The sequence below is a fragment of the Schistocerca cancellata genome, chromosome 10 (genome assembly GCF_023864275.1).
Source record: "Schistocerca cancellata isolate TAMUIC-IGC-003103 chromosome 10, iqSchCanc2.1, whole genome shotgun sequence".
Taxonomy (NCBI): domain Eukaryota; kingdom Metazoa; phylum Arthropoda; class Insecta; order Orthoptera; family Acrididae; genus Schistocerca; species Schistocerca cancellata.
Genome location: NC_064635.1, coordinates 19659819 through 19677535, shown reverse-complemented (window position 1 = coordinate 19677535; position 17717 = coordinate 19659819). Strand labels below are relative to the sequence as shown.

Below are 17717 nucleotides of genomic sequence, written 5' to 3'. Positions count from 1 at the left end.
CGAAAAACACAGTAGCCATAACTTTTCCAGCATAATGTGTGGTTTGGATTTTTTTTTCTTGGGTGAATTTGCATGATGCCACTCTATTGACTGCCTCTTCGTCTATGGTGAAAAGTGATGCAGCCATGTTTCATCACCTGTTACAATTCTTGCAAGAAAGTCATCTCCACCATTCCCGTACTGTTCCAAAAGTTCGCTGCATACCGTTTTTCTTGTTTCTTTGTGAGCCACTGTCAATATCCTGGGAACCCACCTGGCACAAACCTTTTTTAAGGCCAACACATTCAGTATCCTGCAAACACTTATTTCCCCTATCCCAACGTAGCGTGACAATTCGTCCACTGTGATGCGTCAGTCAGCAGTCACCAATTCGTCAACTCTCTGCACATTGTCTGGAGTGTGTGCAGTACGAGGCCTGCCGCTGAAAGGACAATGCTCAATATTGCCGTGTCCGTTTTCATCACGTAACCTGCTTGCCCACCGACTAACTGTACTGCGATCGACAGCAGCATCTCCATACACCTTTTTCAACCTCTTGTGGATGTTTCCCACTGTCTCGTTTTCACAACACAAGAATTCTATAACAGCACGTTACTTCTGACGAACGTCAAGTGTAGCAGCCATCTTGAAGACATGCTGTGACGGCGCCAATCATGGGAACAGGCTGAACTAAGTTTGATAACAAGCGGGAAGGATGTATCTACACACTGTAAAACTTTCACACAAGCAGAATGAAAACTGTATTTTTACAAAAATAGTGTGCATTTCTTTTGTAGTGACCCTCGTATTTTCTGATTATCACAGCGATTTACATTTCGCGATCAATCTGAACTTACTTCCCAAATAGCCCTAAGTATAAGGCTATCAACAACATCGAATTAGATGATGTGCAGGGTGCAACCAGTCGTGTATACATGAAAATATAGAGGACTGTTTGATATAAAATAAATGACTGGGGTTATGAAAATATATTTTTTTCTAAATGTTGTCTGTACTCCTGCCATACTGTGGAGCAACTAGCACTAAGTTAGGACGTCTGCTGCAGAGACATGGGCTAAGACCAGTGTTCGGGCCAGACCCCAAGATACGAGATACGTTGCGCCCTGTTAAGGACGACATTGCTCTTCGAGTGTTCGGCGTGTATGGTGTACCCTGTGAATGTGGCAGCACGTACATTGGACAGACAATTCGCACGGTTGCGGAGAGTTGTACTGAGCACAAGCGCCATATAAAACAAAGGGAGCTTGACAAGTCGGCCATACCGGAGCACTGCCTAGAAAAAGGACATAAAATACAGTTCGAATCAACAAAAGTGTTGGCTCATGCGTCTACATGTTGGGACTCCGCTATAAAGGAAGGGGCCGAGATTCGCTTAAACAACAACAGTTTCAACAGAGACCAGGGGTACACACTCAGCAGGGCATGGGGGCGGGCGTAGGACATCGAAAGAAAGCAGAGACAGATGCGCGACGCGGGAGCTGCAGTTTGAAACGTGGCGCCTGCCCCTGGAGCCACCTGACGTCACCGGTGCTGCCACGGGCAACACCTCCGCCAGCTGCCCGGATCGACTTACGCGCGCGCGCCACATTGGATCGATCTGATTGGCTGCTGATGATGTCATCGTGCCTATATAAGCGAGAGACCGTAACAGCCCCGCCCCCCCCCCCCCAAATTCTATAAGTCCCTCCAGATCCTTGAGCGTCATGCACTCCACCTCGCCTTCCGTATACACCTCCCGTCCCCCACGCGGATCCTCTATGACCTCATTCCTTTCCCCCATCTGCTCCTGTTCCTCGAACATATCCGCACACTCTACACCTCCCGCCGCCTTGATCCCCCTGATCTCCTTGTTGCTTCTCTCCCATCCCCGCCCCCTGCCACGTCTTCACTGTAGTGTCCCCCCTACCCTCCATCTCTACAACCTTCATCTCCTTTCCCGTGGTGGCTTCCATCAACTCCCCCTCCCGGATAATGCCCTCTCTCCTTCCATTTATCCCTCCTATCAACTCTGATCCTCACCCCCCCTCCTTTCTTCCATCCTTTTCTTGTCTCCCTGTCCCCCGTTCCATCCTCTTTTTTCCCCACCTACCCTCTCTCTGGCCCCCTTCTCGCCCCCGAGTCCTTTTTCATTTCCCTCCTCTGCCTTTTCCCATTCCCTCTCGCGTCTGCCCTGCCCCTCCCCCCTTATGAGTCCTCTCCCTCCTGTGGTCCCCCCCCCCTTTCGTTTTTCCTCTCCTCCCTCCTCGTTTTTCCCTTCGTCTGTCCAGCCCCCCCTCCCTTCTGCCCTCGCCTATGGTGTGTCCTCTTTGTGCCGATATTTTAGTGCAGTGTTTACAGTGAGTGTTCAGTGTTGTGTGTCTTTTCCGAAGTGTTGCGAACGGCCATCATACTGTCGCTGGGTGTGATTTCATATCTCTTGCGTACGGAAACCAGACTGTCGCCATGTTTTTTAATTGTCTGTCTACTATGTTACCTGTCTGCATCCTGTGTATTTTATTCGCTTTGCCAACCCTTTGCTTTATGTTTTAACTTTCCACAACTTTCCGCCGTTTTACAATTTAAGTCCCCGTTTTATCGCCTGCTTTTGTTCTTTCTTAACTTCTCCTTACGTTTTAAAAAGTCTGTAGTCTGCAGAGCAGCGTAATGAGCTGCTGCCAGCCCGCCCCCTTCGGGGGGAATCGAAATACAATAAAGGAAAAAAAAAAAACACAGCCCCGGCAGTCAGTGAACTCCTGACGACGATGGCGGAGATGGTAATCGAAAGCTCGAGCATTTTATTCGAATTGACGCGGCTGGAAAACCGAGAACGTTTTATTCGTGTTAGTAAACACTTGGTCACGCACGTGCCACAGCACAACGCGGCGCACTGCAGGCGGGTACTCACGTCGTGGACGGAGAAGTCGTCCATCTGGGCGACGTCCCGCAGCCGCTCTATCTCGGCGAGGCAGAGCCGCGGGTTGTCGTGGAAGAGCAGGCCGCCGCGGCGGATGCTGAACTCGGGGTGGGGCCCGCGGCGGTCCCAGTCCCACAGCGCCTGCAGGTTGTCGTTGCTCATCACCACCAGCGCCGGCTTGTCCGCCGAGTCGCCGCCGTGGATCACCCGCAGGCTGCGCAGGAAGTCCAGCGACCGCAGCCCGAACGAGCGTGTCACCTGCGCACAGTCACAGGTGACTGGTTCCACACTGGCTGCGGGTCGACACGTAGCACGACAGAACAGTGTCCGACTAAAAAACTTTCCGCTGTACTGATCCTCTACTTTTGAGTAGTGGAATAATTTTTTATGTAATATACAGGATGCATCAAAAACAGGGTTGACACAAATCTCCATAAGCGAAATTCTCTGATATTTCCCTGATTTACAGACAAGTTTCAGCATTTTTCTCTGACAAATTTTGAGATCTCAGGGGTAAGTAATGACATACACTATGTGATCAAAATTATCCGGACACCCCCAAAAACATAAGTTTTTGATATTAGCTGCATTGTGCTGCCACCTACTGCCAGGTACCCCATGTCAGCGACCTCAGTAGTCATTCGACATCGTGAGAGAGCAGAATGGGGCGCTCCGCGAAACTCACGGACTTCGTACGTGGTCAGGTGATTGGGTGTCACTTGCGTCATACGCCTCTACGCCAGATTTCCACACTCCTAAGCATCAAACGGTTCAAGTGGCTCTGATCTCTATGGGACTTAACGTCTGTGGTCATCAGTCCCCTACACTTAGAACTACACTCCTGGAAATGGAAAAAAGAACACATTGACACCGGTGTGTCAGATCCACCATACTTGCTCCGGACACTGCGAGAGGGCTGTACAAGCAATGATCACACGCACGGCACAGCGGACACACCAGGAACCGCGGTGTTGGCCATCGAATGGCGCTAGCTGCGCAGCATTTGTGCACCGCCGCCGTCAGTGTCAGCCAGTTTGCCGTGGCATACGGAGCTCCATCGCAGTCTTTAACACTGGTAGCATGCCGCGACAGCGTGGACGTGAACCGTATGTGCAGTTGACGGACTTTGAGCGAGGGCGTATAGTGGGCATGCGGGAGGCCGGGTGGACGTACCGCCGAATTGCTCAACACGTGGGGCGTGAGGTCTCCACAGTACATCGATGTCGTCGCCAGTGGTCGGCGGAAGGTGCACGTGTCCGTCGACCTGGGACCGGACCGCAGCGACGCACGGATGCACGCCAAGACCGTAGGATCCTACGCAGTGCCGTAGGGGACCGCACCGCCACTTCCCAGCAAATTAGGGACACTGTTGCTCCTGGGATATCGGCGAGGACCATTCGCAACCGTCTCCATGAAGCTGGGCTACGGTCCCGCACACCGTTAGGCCGTCTTCCGCTCACGCCCCAACATCGTGCAGCCCGCCTCCAGTGGTGTCGCGACAGGCGTGAATGGAGGGACGAATGGAGACGTGTCGTCTTCAGCGATGAGAGTCGCTTCTGCCTTGGTGCCAATGATGGTCGTATGCGTGTTTGGCGCCGTGCAGGTGAGCGCCACAATCAGGACTGCATACGACCGAGGCACACAGGTCCAACACCCGGCATCATGGTGTGGGGAGCGATCTCCTACACTGGCCGTACACCACTGGTGATCGTCGAGGGGACACTGAATAGTGCACAGTACATCCAAACCGTTATCGAACCCATCGTTCTACCATTCCTAGACCGGCAAAGGAACTTGCTGTTCCAACAGGACAATGCACGTCCGCATGTATCCCGTGCCACCCAACGTGCTCTAGAAGGTGTAAGTCAACTACCCTGGCTAGCAAGATCTCCGGATGTGTCCCCCATTGAGCATGTTTGGGACTGGATGAAGCGTCGTCTCACGCGGTCTGCACGTCCAGCACGAACGCTGGTCCAGCTGAGGCGCCAGGTGGAAATGGCATGGCAAGCCGTTCCACTGGACTACATCCAGCATCTCTACGATCGTCTCCATGGGAGAATAGCAGCGTGCATTGCTGCGAAAGGTGGATATACACTGTACTAGTGCCGACATTGTGCATGCTCTGTTGCCTGTGTCTATGTGCCTGTGGTTCTGTCAGTGTGATCATGTGATGTATCTGACCCCAGGAATGTGTCAATAAAGTTTCCCCTTCCTGGGACAATGAATTCACGGTGTTCTTATTTCAATTTCCAGGAGTGTACTTAAATCTAACTAACCTAAGAACATCACACACATTCATGCCCGAAGCAGGATTCGAACCTGCAAGCGTAGTGGTCTCTCGGTGACAGTCTGAAGCGCCTAGAGCCGCTCGGCCACAACGGCCAGCTTCCTAAGCATCCCTAGGTCCACAGTTTCCGATGTGATAGTGACGTGCAAGCTTGAAGGGACACGTACAGCACAAAAGCGTACACGCCGACCTCGTCTGTTGACTGACAGAGACCGCCGATAGTTCAAGAGGGTCGTAATGTGTAATAGGCAGACATCTATCCAGACCATCACACATGAATACCAAAATGCCTCAGGACCCGCTGCAAGTACTACGACAGTTAGGCGGGAGGTGAGAAAACTTGGATTTCATCGTCGAGCGGCTGCTCATAAGCCACACATCAAGCCGGTAAATGCCAAACGACGCCTTCCTTGATGTAAGGAGCGTAAACATTGAACGATTGAACAGTGGAAAAACGTTGCGTGGAGTGACGAATCACGGTACACAATGTGGCGATCCGATGGCAGTGTGTGGGTATGGCGAATCCCCTGTGAACGTCATCTGCCGGCGTGTGTAGTACCAACAGTAAAATTCGGAGGCGCTGGTCGACGTGTTTTTCATGGAGGGGCCTTGCACCCCTTGTTGTTTTGCGTGGCAGTATCACAGCACAGGCCTACATTGATGTCTTAAGCACCTTTCTGCTTCCAACTGTTGAAGAGCAATTCGGCGATGGGGATTGCATCTTTCAACACGATCGAGCACCTGTTCACAATGCACGGCTTGTGGCGGAATGGTTACACGACAATAACATCCCTGTACTGGACTGGCCTGCACAGAATTCTGACCTGAATCCTATAGAACACCTTTGGGGTGTTTTGGAACGCCGACTTCGTGCCAGGCCTCACTGATCGACATCGATACTTCTCCTCAGCGCAGCATTCCATGAAGAAAGGGCTGCCATTCCCCAAGAAACCTTCCAGCACGTGATTGATCGTATGACTGCGAGAGTGGAAGCTGTCATCAAGGCTAAGGGGGGCCAACACCATATTGAATTCCAGCATTACCGATGGAGGGCGCCACGAACTTGTCATTTTCAGCCAGGTGTCCGGATACTTTTGATCAGATAGTGTAAACTGACAAAAAAGTGTGTAGTCTTCTGTACTGATCCCCTTTGTGAGCAAAAACCATAAGTACTAAAATCAACACAATTCGTAATGAAATGTTGTTAGATGTAGAAAGCAAGACAAATGGTATATGTGTTTCTTAATACCACTGTTGATGTTTTGTTTCAATATAACAAAAAATGTTAGGTGACAAAAATACTCATTTTCTTGGAGTCGCAATATAGAATTAAAATACTTTCACTGATTTCAGAAATAACCTCAGAAAAAAGTAGACCTCTTGAAAGAAGTGTACAAAAGAGGTAAGAGTTGTGTAAACCAGCAATATAGGTGACCACCAATAAAATGTTAAATGATCATCAGTTGATATACCTCGATGGAGACAGTTGAAAATGTGTGCCCCGACCGGGACTCGAACCCGGGATCTGCTGCTTACATGGCAGACGCTCTATCCATCTTTTTTTTTGTGTTATCTCACTTTGTCCGTTATTGTTCGTTTTTCAATTGTTCGTGGCGGACGTCACCTGTCGCCCATTGAAGTTTGCTATTGATCCATTCACTCAGTTTTTTTTTATTACAGGGGGCAGCTAACCCTCTGACCGAACACGCTGAGCTACCGTGCCGGCCTTCTGAGCCGCCGAGGACACAGATGAATAGCGCGACTGCAGGGACTTATCCCTTGCACGCTTCCCGTCAGACCCACATTCCCAACTGTCCACAATCTATATACGTAATGTAGCTAATAGATCAATCAATGATCATTTATTCTAAAGAAGCTGCACGGTCATCAACTGTATCTGTTCTTTCGAGAACAGTTACTATCGTCAAATACAATAAAAACGTTAGTTCCACTATGTTCGTTACTGTCGGTTATTACCCACTGTGTTATGTCTATTATTTGGTAGGTACTGTGTGATTTTTCTTTCGAGAAATATGTGAGTACACAGCGTACAAACCGCCAGTGATTGCCAAAATTTTCTTCTTCTTATTGTCCATACTTTCTAATATACAAATTATTTTCAAAGTGCCAAAATGTACTAGAATAAATAAAATGTCTATAAAACGCTGCACTGTACAATGAGCTTGCGGTTGTTGTTGTTGTTGTGGTCTTCAGTCCTGAGACTGGTTTGATGCAGCTCTCCATGCTACTCTATCCTGTGCAACCTTCTTCATCTCCCAGTATCTACTGCAACCTACATCCTTCTGAATCTGCTTAGTGTATTCATCTCTTGGTCTCCCTCTACGATTTTTACCCTCCACACTGCCCTCCAATGCTAAATTTGTGATCCCTTAATGCCTCAAAACATGTCCTACCAACCGATCCCTTCTTCTGGTCAAGTTCTGCCACAAACTTCTCTTCTCCCCAATCCTATTCAATACCTCCTCATTAGTTACGTGATCTACCCACCTTATCTACAGCATTCTTCTGTAGCACCACATTTCGAAAGCTTCTATTCTCTTCTTGTCCAAACTAGTTATCGTCCATGTTTCACTTCCATACATGGCTACACTCCATACAAATACTTTCAGAAACGACTTCCTGACACTTAAATCTATACTCGATGTTAACAAATTCCTCTTCTTGAGAAACGCTTTCCTTGCCATTGCCAGTCTACATTTTATATCCTCTCTACTTCGACCATCATCGGTTATTTTACTCCCTAAATAGCAAAACTCCTTTACTACTTTAAGTGTCTCATTTCCTAATCTAATTCCCTCAGCATCACCCGACTTAATTTGACTACATTCCATTATCCTCGTTTTGCTTTTGTTGATGTTCATCTTATATCCTCCTTTCAAGACACTGTCCATTCCGTTCAACTGCTCTTCCTAGTCCTTTGCTGTCTCTGACAGAATTACAATGTCATCGGCGAACCTCAAAGTTTTTACTTCTTCTCCATGAATTTTAATACCTACTCCGAATTTTTCTTTTGTTTCCTTTACTGCTTGCTCAATATACAGATTGAATAACATCGGGGAGAGGCTACAACCCTGTCTTACTCCTTTCCCAACCACTGCTTCCCTTTCATGCCCCTCGACTCTTATAACTGCCATTTGGTTTCTGTACAAACTGTAAATAGCCTTTCGCTCCCTGTATTTTACCCCTGCCACCTTCAGAATTTGAAAGAGAGTATTCCAGTTAACATTGTCAAAAGCTTTCTCTAAGTCTACAAATGCTAGAAACGTAGGTTTGCCTTTTCTTAATCTTTCTTCTAAGATAAGTCGTAAGGTCAGTATTGCCTCACGTGTTCCAACATTTCTACGGAATCCAAACTGATCTTCCCCGAGGTCGGCTTCTACCAGTTTTTCCATTCGTCTGTAAAGAATTCGCGTTAGTATTTTGCAGCTGTGACTTATTAAACTGATAGTTCGGTAATTTTCACATCTGTCAACACCTGCTTTCTTTGGGATTGGAATTATTATATTCTTCTTGAAGTCTGAGGGTATTTCGCCTGTCTCATACATCGTGCTCACCAGATGGTAGAGTTTTGTCATGACTGGCTCTCCCGAGGCCATCAATAGTTCAAATGGAATGTTGTCTACTCCCGGGGCCTTGTTTCGACTCAGGTCTTTCAGTGCTCTGTCAAACTCTTCACGCAGTATCTTATCTCCCATTTCGTCTTCATCTACATCCTCTTCCATTTCCATAATATTGTCCTCAAGTACATCGCCCTTGTATAAACCCTCTATATACTCCTTCCACCTTTCTGCCTTCCCTTCTTTGCTTAGAACTGGGTTGCCATCTGAGCTCTTGATATTCATACAAGTGGTTCTCTTCTCTCCAAAGGTCTCTTTAATTTTCCTGTAGGCAGTATCTATCTTACCCCTAGTGAGACAAGCCTCTACATCCTTACATTTGTCCTCTAGCCATCCCTGCATAGCCATTTTGCACTTCCTGTCGATATCATTTTTGAGACGTCTGTATTCCTTTTTGCCTGCTTCATTTACTGCATTTTTATATTTTCTCCTTTCATCAATTAAATTCAATATTTCTTCTGTTACCCAAGGATTTCTATTAGCCCTCGTCTTTTTACCTACTTGATCCTCTGCTGCCTTCACTACTTCATCCCTCAGAGCTACCCATTCTTCTTCTACTGTATTTCTTTCCCCCATTCCTGTCAATTGTTCCCTTATGCTCTCTCTGAAACTCTGTACAACCTCTGGTTCCTTCAGTTTATCCAGGTCCCATCTCCTTAAATTCCCACCTTTTTGCAGTTTCTTCAGTTTCAATCTGCAGTTCATAACCAATAAATTGTGGTCAGAATCCACATCTGCCCCAGGAAATGTCTTACAATTTAAAACCTGGTTCCTAAATTTCTGTCTTACCATTATATAATCTATCTGATACCTACTAGTATCTCCAGGATTCTTCCAGGTATACAACCTTCTTTTATGATTCTTGAACCAAGTGTTGGCTATGATTAAGTTATGCTCTGTGCAAAATTCTACAAGGCGGCTTCCTCTTTCATTCCTTCCCCCCAATCCATATTCACCTACTATGTTTCCTTCTCTCCCTTTTCCTACTGACGAATTCCAGTCACCCATGACTATTAAATTTTCGTCTCCTTTCACTACCTGAATAATTTCTTTTATCTCGTCATACATTTCATCTATTTCTTCATCATCTGCAGAGGTAGTTGGCATATAAACTTGTACTACTGTAGTAAGCATAGGCTTTGTGTCTATCTTGGCCACAATAATGCGTTCACTATGCTGTTTGTAGTAGCTAACCCGCACTCTTATTTTTTTATTCATTATTAAACCTACTCCTGCATTACCCCTATTTGATTTTGTATTTATAACCCTGTAATCACCTGACCAAAAGTCTTGTTCCTCCTGCCACCGAACTTCACTAATTCCCACTATATCTAATTTTAACCTATCCATTTCCCTTTTTAAATTTTCTAACCTACTTGCCCGATTAAGGGATCTGACATTCCACGCTCCGATCCGTAGGACGCCAGTTTTCTTTCTCCTGATAACGACGTCCTCCTGAGTAGTCCCCGCCCGGAGATCCGAATGGGGAACTATTTTACCTCCGGAATATTTTACCCAAGAGGACGTCATCATCATTTAATCATACAGTAGAGCTGCATGTCCTCGGGAAAAATTACGGCTGTAGTTTCCCCTTGCTTTCAGCCGTTCGCAGTACCAGCACAGCAAGGCCGTTTTGGTTAATGTTACAAGGCCAGATCAGTCAATCATCCAGACTGTTGCCCCTGCAACTACTGAAAAGGCTGCTGCCCCTCTTCAGGAACCACATGTTTGTCTGGCCTCTCAACAGATACCCCTCCGTTGTGGTTGCACCTACGGTACGGCCATCTGTATCGCTGAGGCACGCAAGCCTCCCCACCAGCGGCAAGGTCCATGGTTCATGGGGGGGAGAGCTTGCGGTTATACAGCCGCAATTCCTGAAACCAATCGCTTGTGGCCTCTGGCCTGCCGAGGAGCACCGCAGTCCTGCGTCTTTGCATAAACCACGAAAATCAGCAACATTACGCCACACACAAACAGACCCGACACGCAGGCAGATCGGTGAGCGTGGATCCGACGGGCAGGGCCTGCACATTTGTGTGAAACGGAGGGCTTCACACCGGCAGGCCCGATTAGTTAGGGATAACCACAGACATGGATTGGTGTTTGTGGTCCGCCGTGGAAGTTCACTGGTGTGGCCAGCTACACTACTGGTCATTAAAATTGCAATACCACGAAGATGACGTGCTACAGACGCGAAATTTAACCACCGACGGGAAGGAGATGCTGTGATATGCAAATGATTAGCTTTTCAGAGCATTCACACAAGGTTGGCGCCGGTGGCGACACCTGCAAAGTGCTGACATGAGGAAAGTGTCCAACCGATTTCTCATACACAAACAGCAGTTGACCGGCGTTGCCTGGTGAAACGTTGTTGTGATGCCTAGTGTAAGGAGGAGAAATGTTTACCGTCACGTTTCCGACTTTGATAAAGGTCGGATTGTAGCCTATTGCGATTGCGGTTTATCGTATCGCGACATTGCTGCTCGCGTTGGTCGAGATTCAATGACTGTTAGCAGAACATGGAATCGGTGGGTTCAGGGGGGTAATACGGAACGCCGTGCTGGATCCCAACGGCCTCGTATCACTAGCAGTCGAGATGACAGGCATCTTATCCGCATGGCTGTAACGGGTCGTGCTGCAACTCGATCCCTGAGTCAACGGATGGGGACGTTTGCAAGAGAACAACCATCTGCACAAACAGTTCGACGACGTTTGCAGCAGCATGGACTATCAGCTCGGAGACCATGGCTACGGTTACCCTTGACGCTGTATCACAGACAGGAGCGCCTGCGATGGTGTAAACGACGAACCTGGGTGCACGAATGGCGAAACGTCATTTTTTCGGATGAATCCAGGTTCCGTTTACAGCATCACGATGGTCGCTTCCGTGTTGGGTGACATCGCGTTGAACGCACATTGGAAGCGTGTATTCGTCATCGACATAGTGGCGTATCACCCGACGTGATGGTATGTGGTGCCATTGGGTACACGTCTCGGTCACCTCTTTTTCGCATTGACGGCACTTTGAACATTGGTCGTTACATTTCAGATGTGTTACGACCCTTGACTCTACCCTTCATTCGATCCCTGCGAAACCCTAAATTTCAGCAGGATAATGCACGACCGTATGTTGCAGGTCTTGTACGGCCCTTTCTGGATACAGAAAATGTTCGACTGCTGCCCTGGCCAGCGCATTCTCCAGATGTCTCACCAATTGAAAACGTCTGGTCAATGGTGGCCGAGCAACTGGCTCGTCACAATACGCCGGTCACTACTGTTGATGAACTGTGGTATGGTGTTGAAGATGCAAGGGCAGCTGTACCTGTACACGCCATCCAAGCTCTGTTTGACTCAATGCCCAGGCGTATCAAGGCCGTTATTACGGCCAGAGATGGTTGTTCTGCGTACTGATTTCTCAGGATCTAAGCACCCAAATTGCATGAAAATGTAATCACATGTCAGTTCTAGTATAATATGCAACGAATACCCGTTTATCATCTGCATTTCTTCTTGGTGTAGCAATTTTAATGGGCAGTAATGTATTTACGTTTTATAGCAATGAGGCCGTGGTGATTAATCCATGCAACAGGTAACATGCCAAATACTCTTGAAGTGAATGCTGATGGGGATAGGTAACAACTCATCGTAAAGATGATCGCTGAGCCGCAGACAGGCACGTAGAAAAGGCAATCACACTCTCAGAACTAAATTTTCGGCCAAAGCCTTTGTTAGGAAACGAGAGCACACACACATTCACACAATCACTCAGGCACAACTCATGCACACATGACCGCCGCCCGCTCCGTCAACAGTCTCTGAGAATCAGATCCAAACAAAACCATTCATCATGCCTTCCTGCCTCTCGTCGGCAGCTGCTAGGGTAGCGGCAAGAAGTGTTGGTAGCATTGATTGGAAGTGGAGTGGTAGGAATGAGGGAGTAGAGGAGGAGGAGGAGATTACTGTTTAACGTCCCGTCGACAACGAGGTCATTAGAGACGGAGCACAAGCTCGGATTACGGAAGGGCGGGGAAGGAAGTCGGCCGTGCCCTTTCTAAGGAACCATCCCGGCATTTGCCTGAAGCGATTTAGGGAAATCACGGAAAACCTAAATCAGCATGGCCGGACGCGGGATTGAACCGTCGTCCTCCCGAATGCGAGTCCAGTGTGCCAACCACTGCGCCACCTCGCTCGGTTAGAGGGAGTAGAGAAGCGGCGCACGTACTCAGCTGCATCCATCCATGGAAGATGCGTGACATCCCAGTAAAGAAACAACTGAGATCTTACCAGTATTTTTTCATATTCCCCTGATTTCCCTGACACGTTTGAAATTCCCTGATTTTTCCCGATTTCCAGAACTTGTGGCAACACGGCAAAAGGATCAACCGATTTAAAGAAATCATAACTGTTATGTTATTTGAGATTTGTGCGTGAACAACGTATTGTTGGAAGGAGCAAACTGCCGAGTTTCACGTGGTTCCCGCTAGGTGTAGGCAGCACCGTGTGCCCACTTCAATTCTCGTAAAAATGGCGTCGACACAACAGAAAGCGTTTTTTGTGCTACGTTCTGCGCACTGCGGGCCAGTAATAATTGTTCAGCGTGACTTTCGCACTAGGTATGGTGTGGGTCCTCCTACAGCACAGAGGATTAGACGATGGCGTTCTCAGAAGAAGGATACGAAAGCCCAACTGCAAGTAAGATACAATAAGACAGGCATAAAATCAAGGACAAATAGGAGTGAGAGGGGTAAGGTGGGTGGGTTGCTCTGCCAGAACGCAGTTTGAGGTCCCTAGAGCATGGTACACAGTGGGATACGCACCGTCTGCGTCCCACCAGCACCGCGTCAGAGTCCGTCACCCCAAGAAATAGAGCAGCACTCACAGGATGATAAAATAGAATTGGTTAAAAACAATCTTGGTGGCAATTTTTATTTTTTTTTTAATTTTTAACTACGCGTTTCGCCTTATTTAGGAAACTCCAGGTTGATCTTAATTTGGTATTTCTTAGAAAGATCCTTTAGACAGTTTAGGCAAAGGGCATCGTCTAATACATTAGGCCAAAATCGCCTTCGTTCAACTTAGTAAAAACTTTTCTAGATGGACGCGAGTGAGTCCAAGATCTACCTAACGCGTTCCATTTCACAGGAGCGAGTAACAGAATAAGAATAAGAAGGGGGGCTCAGGTAGTAAGCATAATGCACCACTGCGTCGTGTGCTAGTATTAGCACTAGCACTAGCACTAGTCCATCTAGGAAAATTTTTACTGAGTTTAACGAAGGCGATGTTGGCCTAATGTATTAGACGATGCCCTTTGCCTAAACTGTCTAAAGGATCGTTCTAAGAAATACCAAATTAAGATCAACCTGGAGTTTCCTAAATAAGGCGAAACGCATAGTTGAAAAATAAAAAAAAACTAAATTTGCAACCAAGACTGTTTTTAACCAGTACTGTTAAGCACTGGTTTGCTGTATGCCACATATGGATTGGAAGAATTTCTACAGGATGATAAAATTTTAGGAAAAATAAAACATTAAAAACGGCAAACAAAATAAGGAGAGTAAAGAGAGAGGAAGGGTAGGAGCCCAGCCAGACCATCAAGCGAGTGCCACCATGGGTCCCCTGGGCCACAACAGGCTCTGGATGCCCCTCGAGCCCCTCAGGCGGTCAATGGGGCCAAAGTGCCCCACCTTACAGAGAAGAGTAGAATCCACCTCCGTGGGTGAAACGTAACAACAGGTCAGTCCTTTCACGTCGTTTGCTAGTACCGTAGGTAATTTGCCAGGAATGTTAAGAGATCGCCGCAAAGCAGCCAAATTTGGGCCGCCCAGCAGGACGTGGGTCACCGTCAGGCTGACACCGCACCAGCAGCAGGGCGGGTCTCACGTCGGAGAACGTGGGCGTCGGTCAGCCAAGTGTGGCCAATGCGCAGCCAACAAAGGATAGACTCGTGAAGGGGAGACTGCACGTGGTCTTAGCGTCCTTTATTCTCTCAGTTTGTTTGGGCAGTCCATGGCGGACCATTCCGAGTTCCCGAACTCCAAGAATTGATGGAGTACAGTCGACGAAAGAGTCTAGTTCTGGGATCCCCATTGCCAAAATCGGCATTCTGGTGGCCAACTATGCCAAGCGGTTGGCATTTTCATTCCTTGAGATCACAACATGTCCAGCAGTCCAAACAAAGCCGTCCACCTTGATGGAGGACAGAAAAAAGATCCTGGATAGTGATGAGGGTAGCACCGGTCTATAGCCTGAAGATTTCTCAGGGAGTCGCTGCAGGTTAGAAGCATGTTGCCAGTGCAAGAACGAGCGCGACTAAGCAGTCGTTCTGTGGTGGGTAGTTCCTCAGTGAAGAAGCTATTTCAGTCGGACATATTCTACAGGGTGCATTCGTTAGGATGATACAACCTTTCAAAGATGGTAGTACAATTTCGTGATAGGGGATCCTGAAGAGGAAGGGACGAGGTGAAAGTTGTAAGCGAAAGTGAGAAGATATCACTAGTCTGCTGACGAGAATAAAGTCCAAATAGACAGTTCTGTAATAATTTCAGTTATACACCCAACCTCCACAGGGGACCATAATGGTATAGCTGAATACGATGGATGTATCTGATGTCAGTGACGTCCAGCGCTGAGACTCCAAGTTGGGTCGTTGTCTTTTGCGAAACGCTAAGGTCTGAGCTGTAGTCATAGACGTGTGCAGCCCCTGCACAGTGGATGCTTGGCTATACGTATTGTAGAGCTTTGCCTTGAGGTGAAAACTGGTCTCTTAGATAAGTGTGGAAAGAAATTAGGTTGTCGGTAGTGTAGAGCGTTAATTTGACGCTACCGTTGATCACCTGGATGGACGATTGGTGTAGGTATTGTATAAAACAGTACCTTGTAATGACTGCTCATTGGCCAACACCAGAGCATACTACTAATTTCTTGTAAGCCGATGATCTGGCTGTTATCACACAAGTAAAGAGGTTCGAGGAAGTAGAAGTGAAACTAAAAAAAACATATTACACATCATGTCAGAATATTATGAAGAGAACTTCCCCAAGTCAAACTCACTGAAGACGTAAAGTTAGCGCTTTCCACCCTCTCTCGAAACAAGCAAACAAAAAGCTGAACGCCACCTGGAATGGAAACGCAGCCTGGAACACACAGCAAACAAACATACCTAGGTGTTATGCTGGACGGATCACGAGTGAGAAGCCGCGCTAAATGGTTCCCACTGGGAAAAATATCTGCAGGAAAATAGCGATTAGTAAATCGTCAGTCGTACGCTCCAGATCCGCCCATTCCCTCTCTCTCTTTCGAAAGGTGCATTTAAGCAGGTTTGTGTGGGTCGTAGTGCTCCACTTAGCCGGTGCTCACTGCACGCACCGCGCAACGAAATTTTACTACGGAGCTGAGGCCGCGGGCACCGTTGCTCATGGGGAACCACGTAAAGGTGGCAGTGCGTGGAAGTCTTTTGTCCTTTCTTGTTTAAGACAAAGCTGTGATTACTGCTTGAAATTATACACTGAAGCGCCAAAGAAACTGGTATAGGCAAGCGTATTCAAACACAGAGATACGTAAACAGGAAGAATACAGCGCCGAGGTCGGCAACGCCTGTGTAAGACCACAAGCGTCTGGCGCAGTTGTTAGATCGGTTACTGCTGCTACAATGGCAGGTTACTAAGATTTAAGTGAGTTTGAACGTGGTGTTACACTCGGCGCACGAGCGATGGGACACAGCATCTCAGAGGTAGCGGTGAGGTGGAGATTTTCCTGTATGACAATTTCACGAGTGTACCACGTGTGGTGTCACCGCCAGACACCACACTTGCTAGGTGGTAGCCTTTAAATCGGCCGCGGTCCGTTAGTATACGTCGGACCCGCGTATCGCCACTATCAGTGACTGCAGACCGAGCGCCGCCACACGGCAGGTCTAGAGAGACTTCCTAGCACTCGTCCCCAGTTGTACAGCCGACTTTGCTAGCGATGGTTCACTGACAGAATACGCTCTCATTTGCCGAGACGGTAGTTAGCATAGCCTTCAGCTACGTCATTGGCTACGACCTAGCAAGGCGCCATTACCAGTCACTATTGATGCTGTAAAACATGTACCGTCAAGAGCGATGTTCACCATTTATGGATTAAAGTTAAGTATTCCACAGCTACCTCCTTTTTTTGCTAGTCTCATTTCTTTGACCTGTTCCAGACCTCACGCCAGCCTGCGTGGGCTAAAACGCGTGCCTTTCGGCTTCCTCTCAAAGCGGGTTGGCTCTCTTGCCAATCCACAACACCACGAATGTCAGGAATCCGGTAAAACATCAAATCTCCGACATTGCTGCGGCCAGAAAAAGATCCTGCGAGAACGTGACCAACGACGACTGAAGAGGCTGTTCAGCGTGACAGAAGTGCAACCCTTCCGCAAATTGCTGCAGATGTCAATGCTGCACCATCAACAAGTGTCAGCCTGCGAAGCATTCAACGAAACATCATCGATATAGGCTTTCGGAGCTGAAGGCGCACTCGTGTACCCTTGATGACTACACGACACAAAGATTTACGCCTCGCCTGGGACCGTCAACACCGTCATTAGACTGTTGATGACTGGAAATTTGTTGCCTGGTCGTACGAGTCTCGCTCCAAATTGTATGGAGCGAGTGGAGGTGTACGGGTATGGAGACAACCTCATGAATCCATAGACCCTGCACGTCAGCAGGGGACTTTTGAAGCTGGTGGAGGCTCTGTAATGGTGTGTGGCGTGTGCAGTTGGGAGTGATGTGGGAGTCCTGATACGTCTCGATACGACTCTGACAGGTGACACGTACGGAAGCATCCAGTCTGATCACCTGCGTCCATTCATGTCCATTGTGCATTCCTGTGGACTTGAGCAACTCCAGCAGGACAATGCAACACCCCACATCCA

General features: G+C 47.8%; 1 protein-coding gene across 1 annotated transcript in view; it reads right to left on the bottom strand.

Annotated features, from left to right (window-relative positions):
- The window catches only part of LOC126106723 (insulin-like peptide receptor), a 197825-nt gene that overhangs the window by 89661 nt on the left and 90447 nt on the right, over positions 1-17717 (bottom strand). Inside the window, exon 6 of the mRNA XM_049913103.1 lies at positions 2885-3151. Within this exon, the coding sequence (XP_049769060.1) occupies positions 2885-3151 (267 nt within the window). The remainder of the gene's footprint in view (positions 1-2884; positions 3152-17717) is intronic.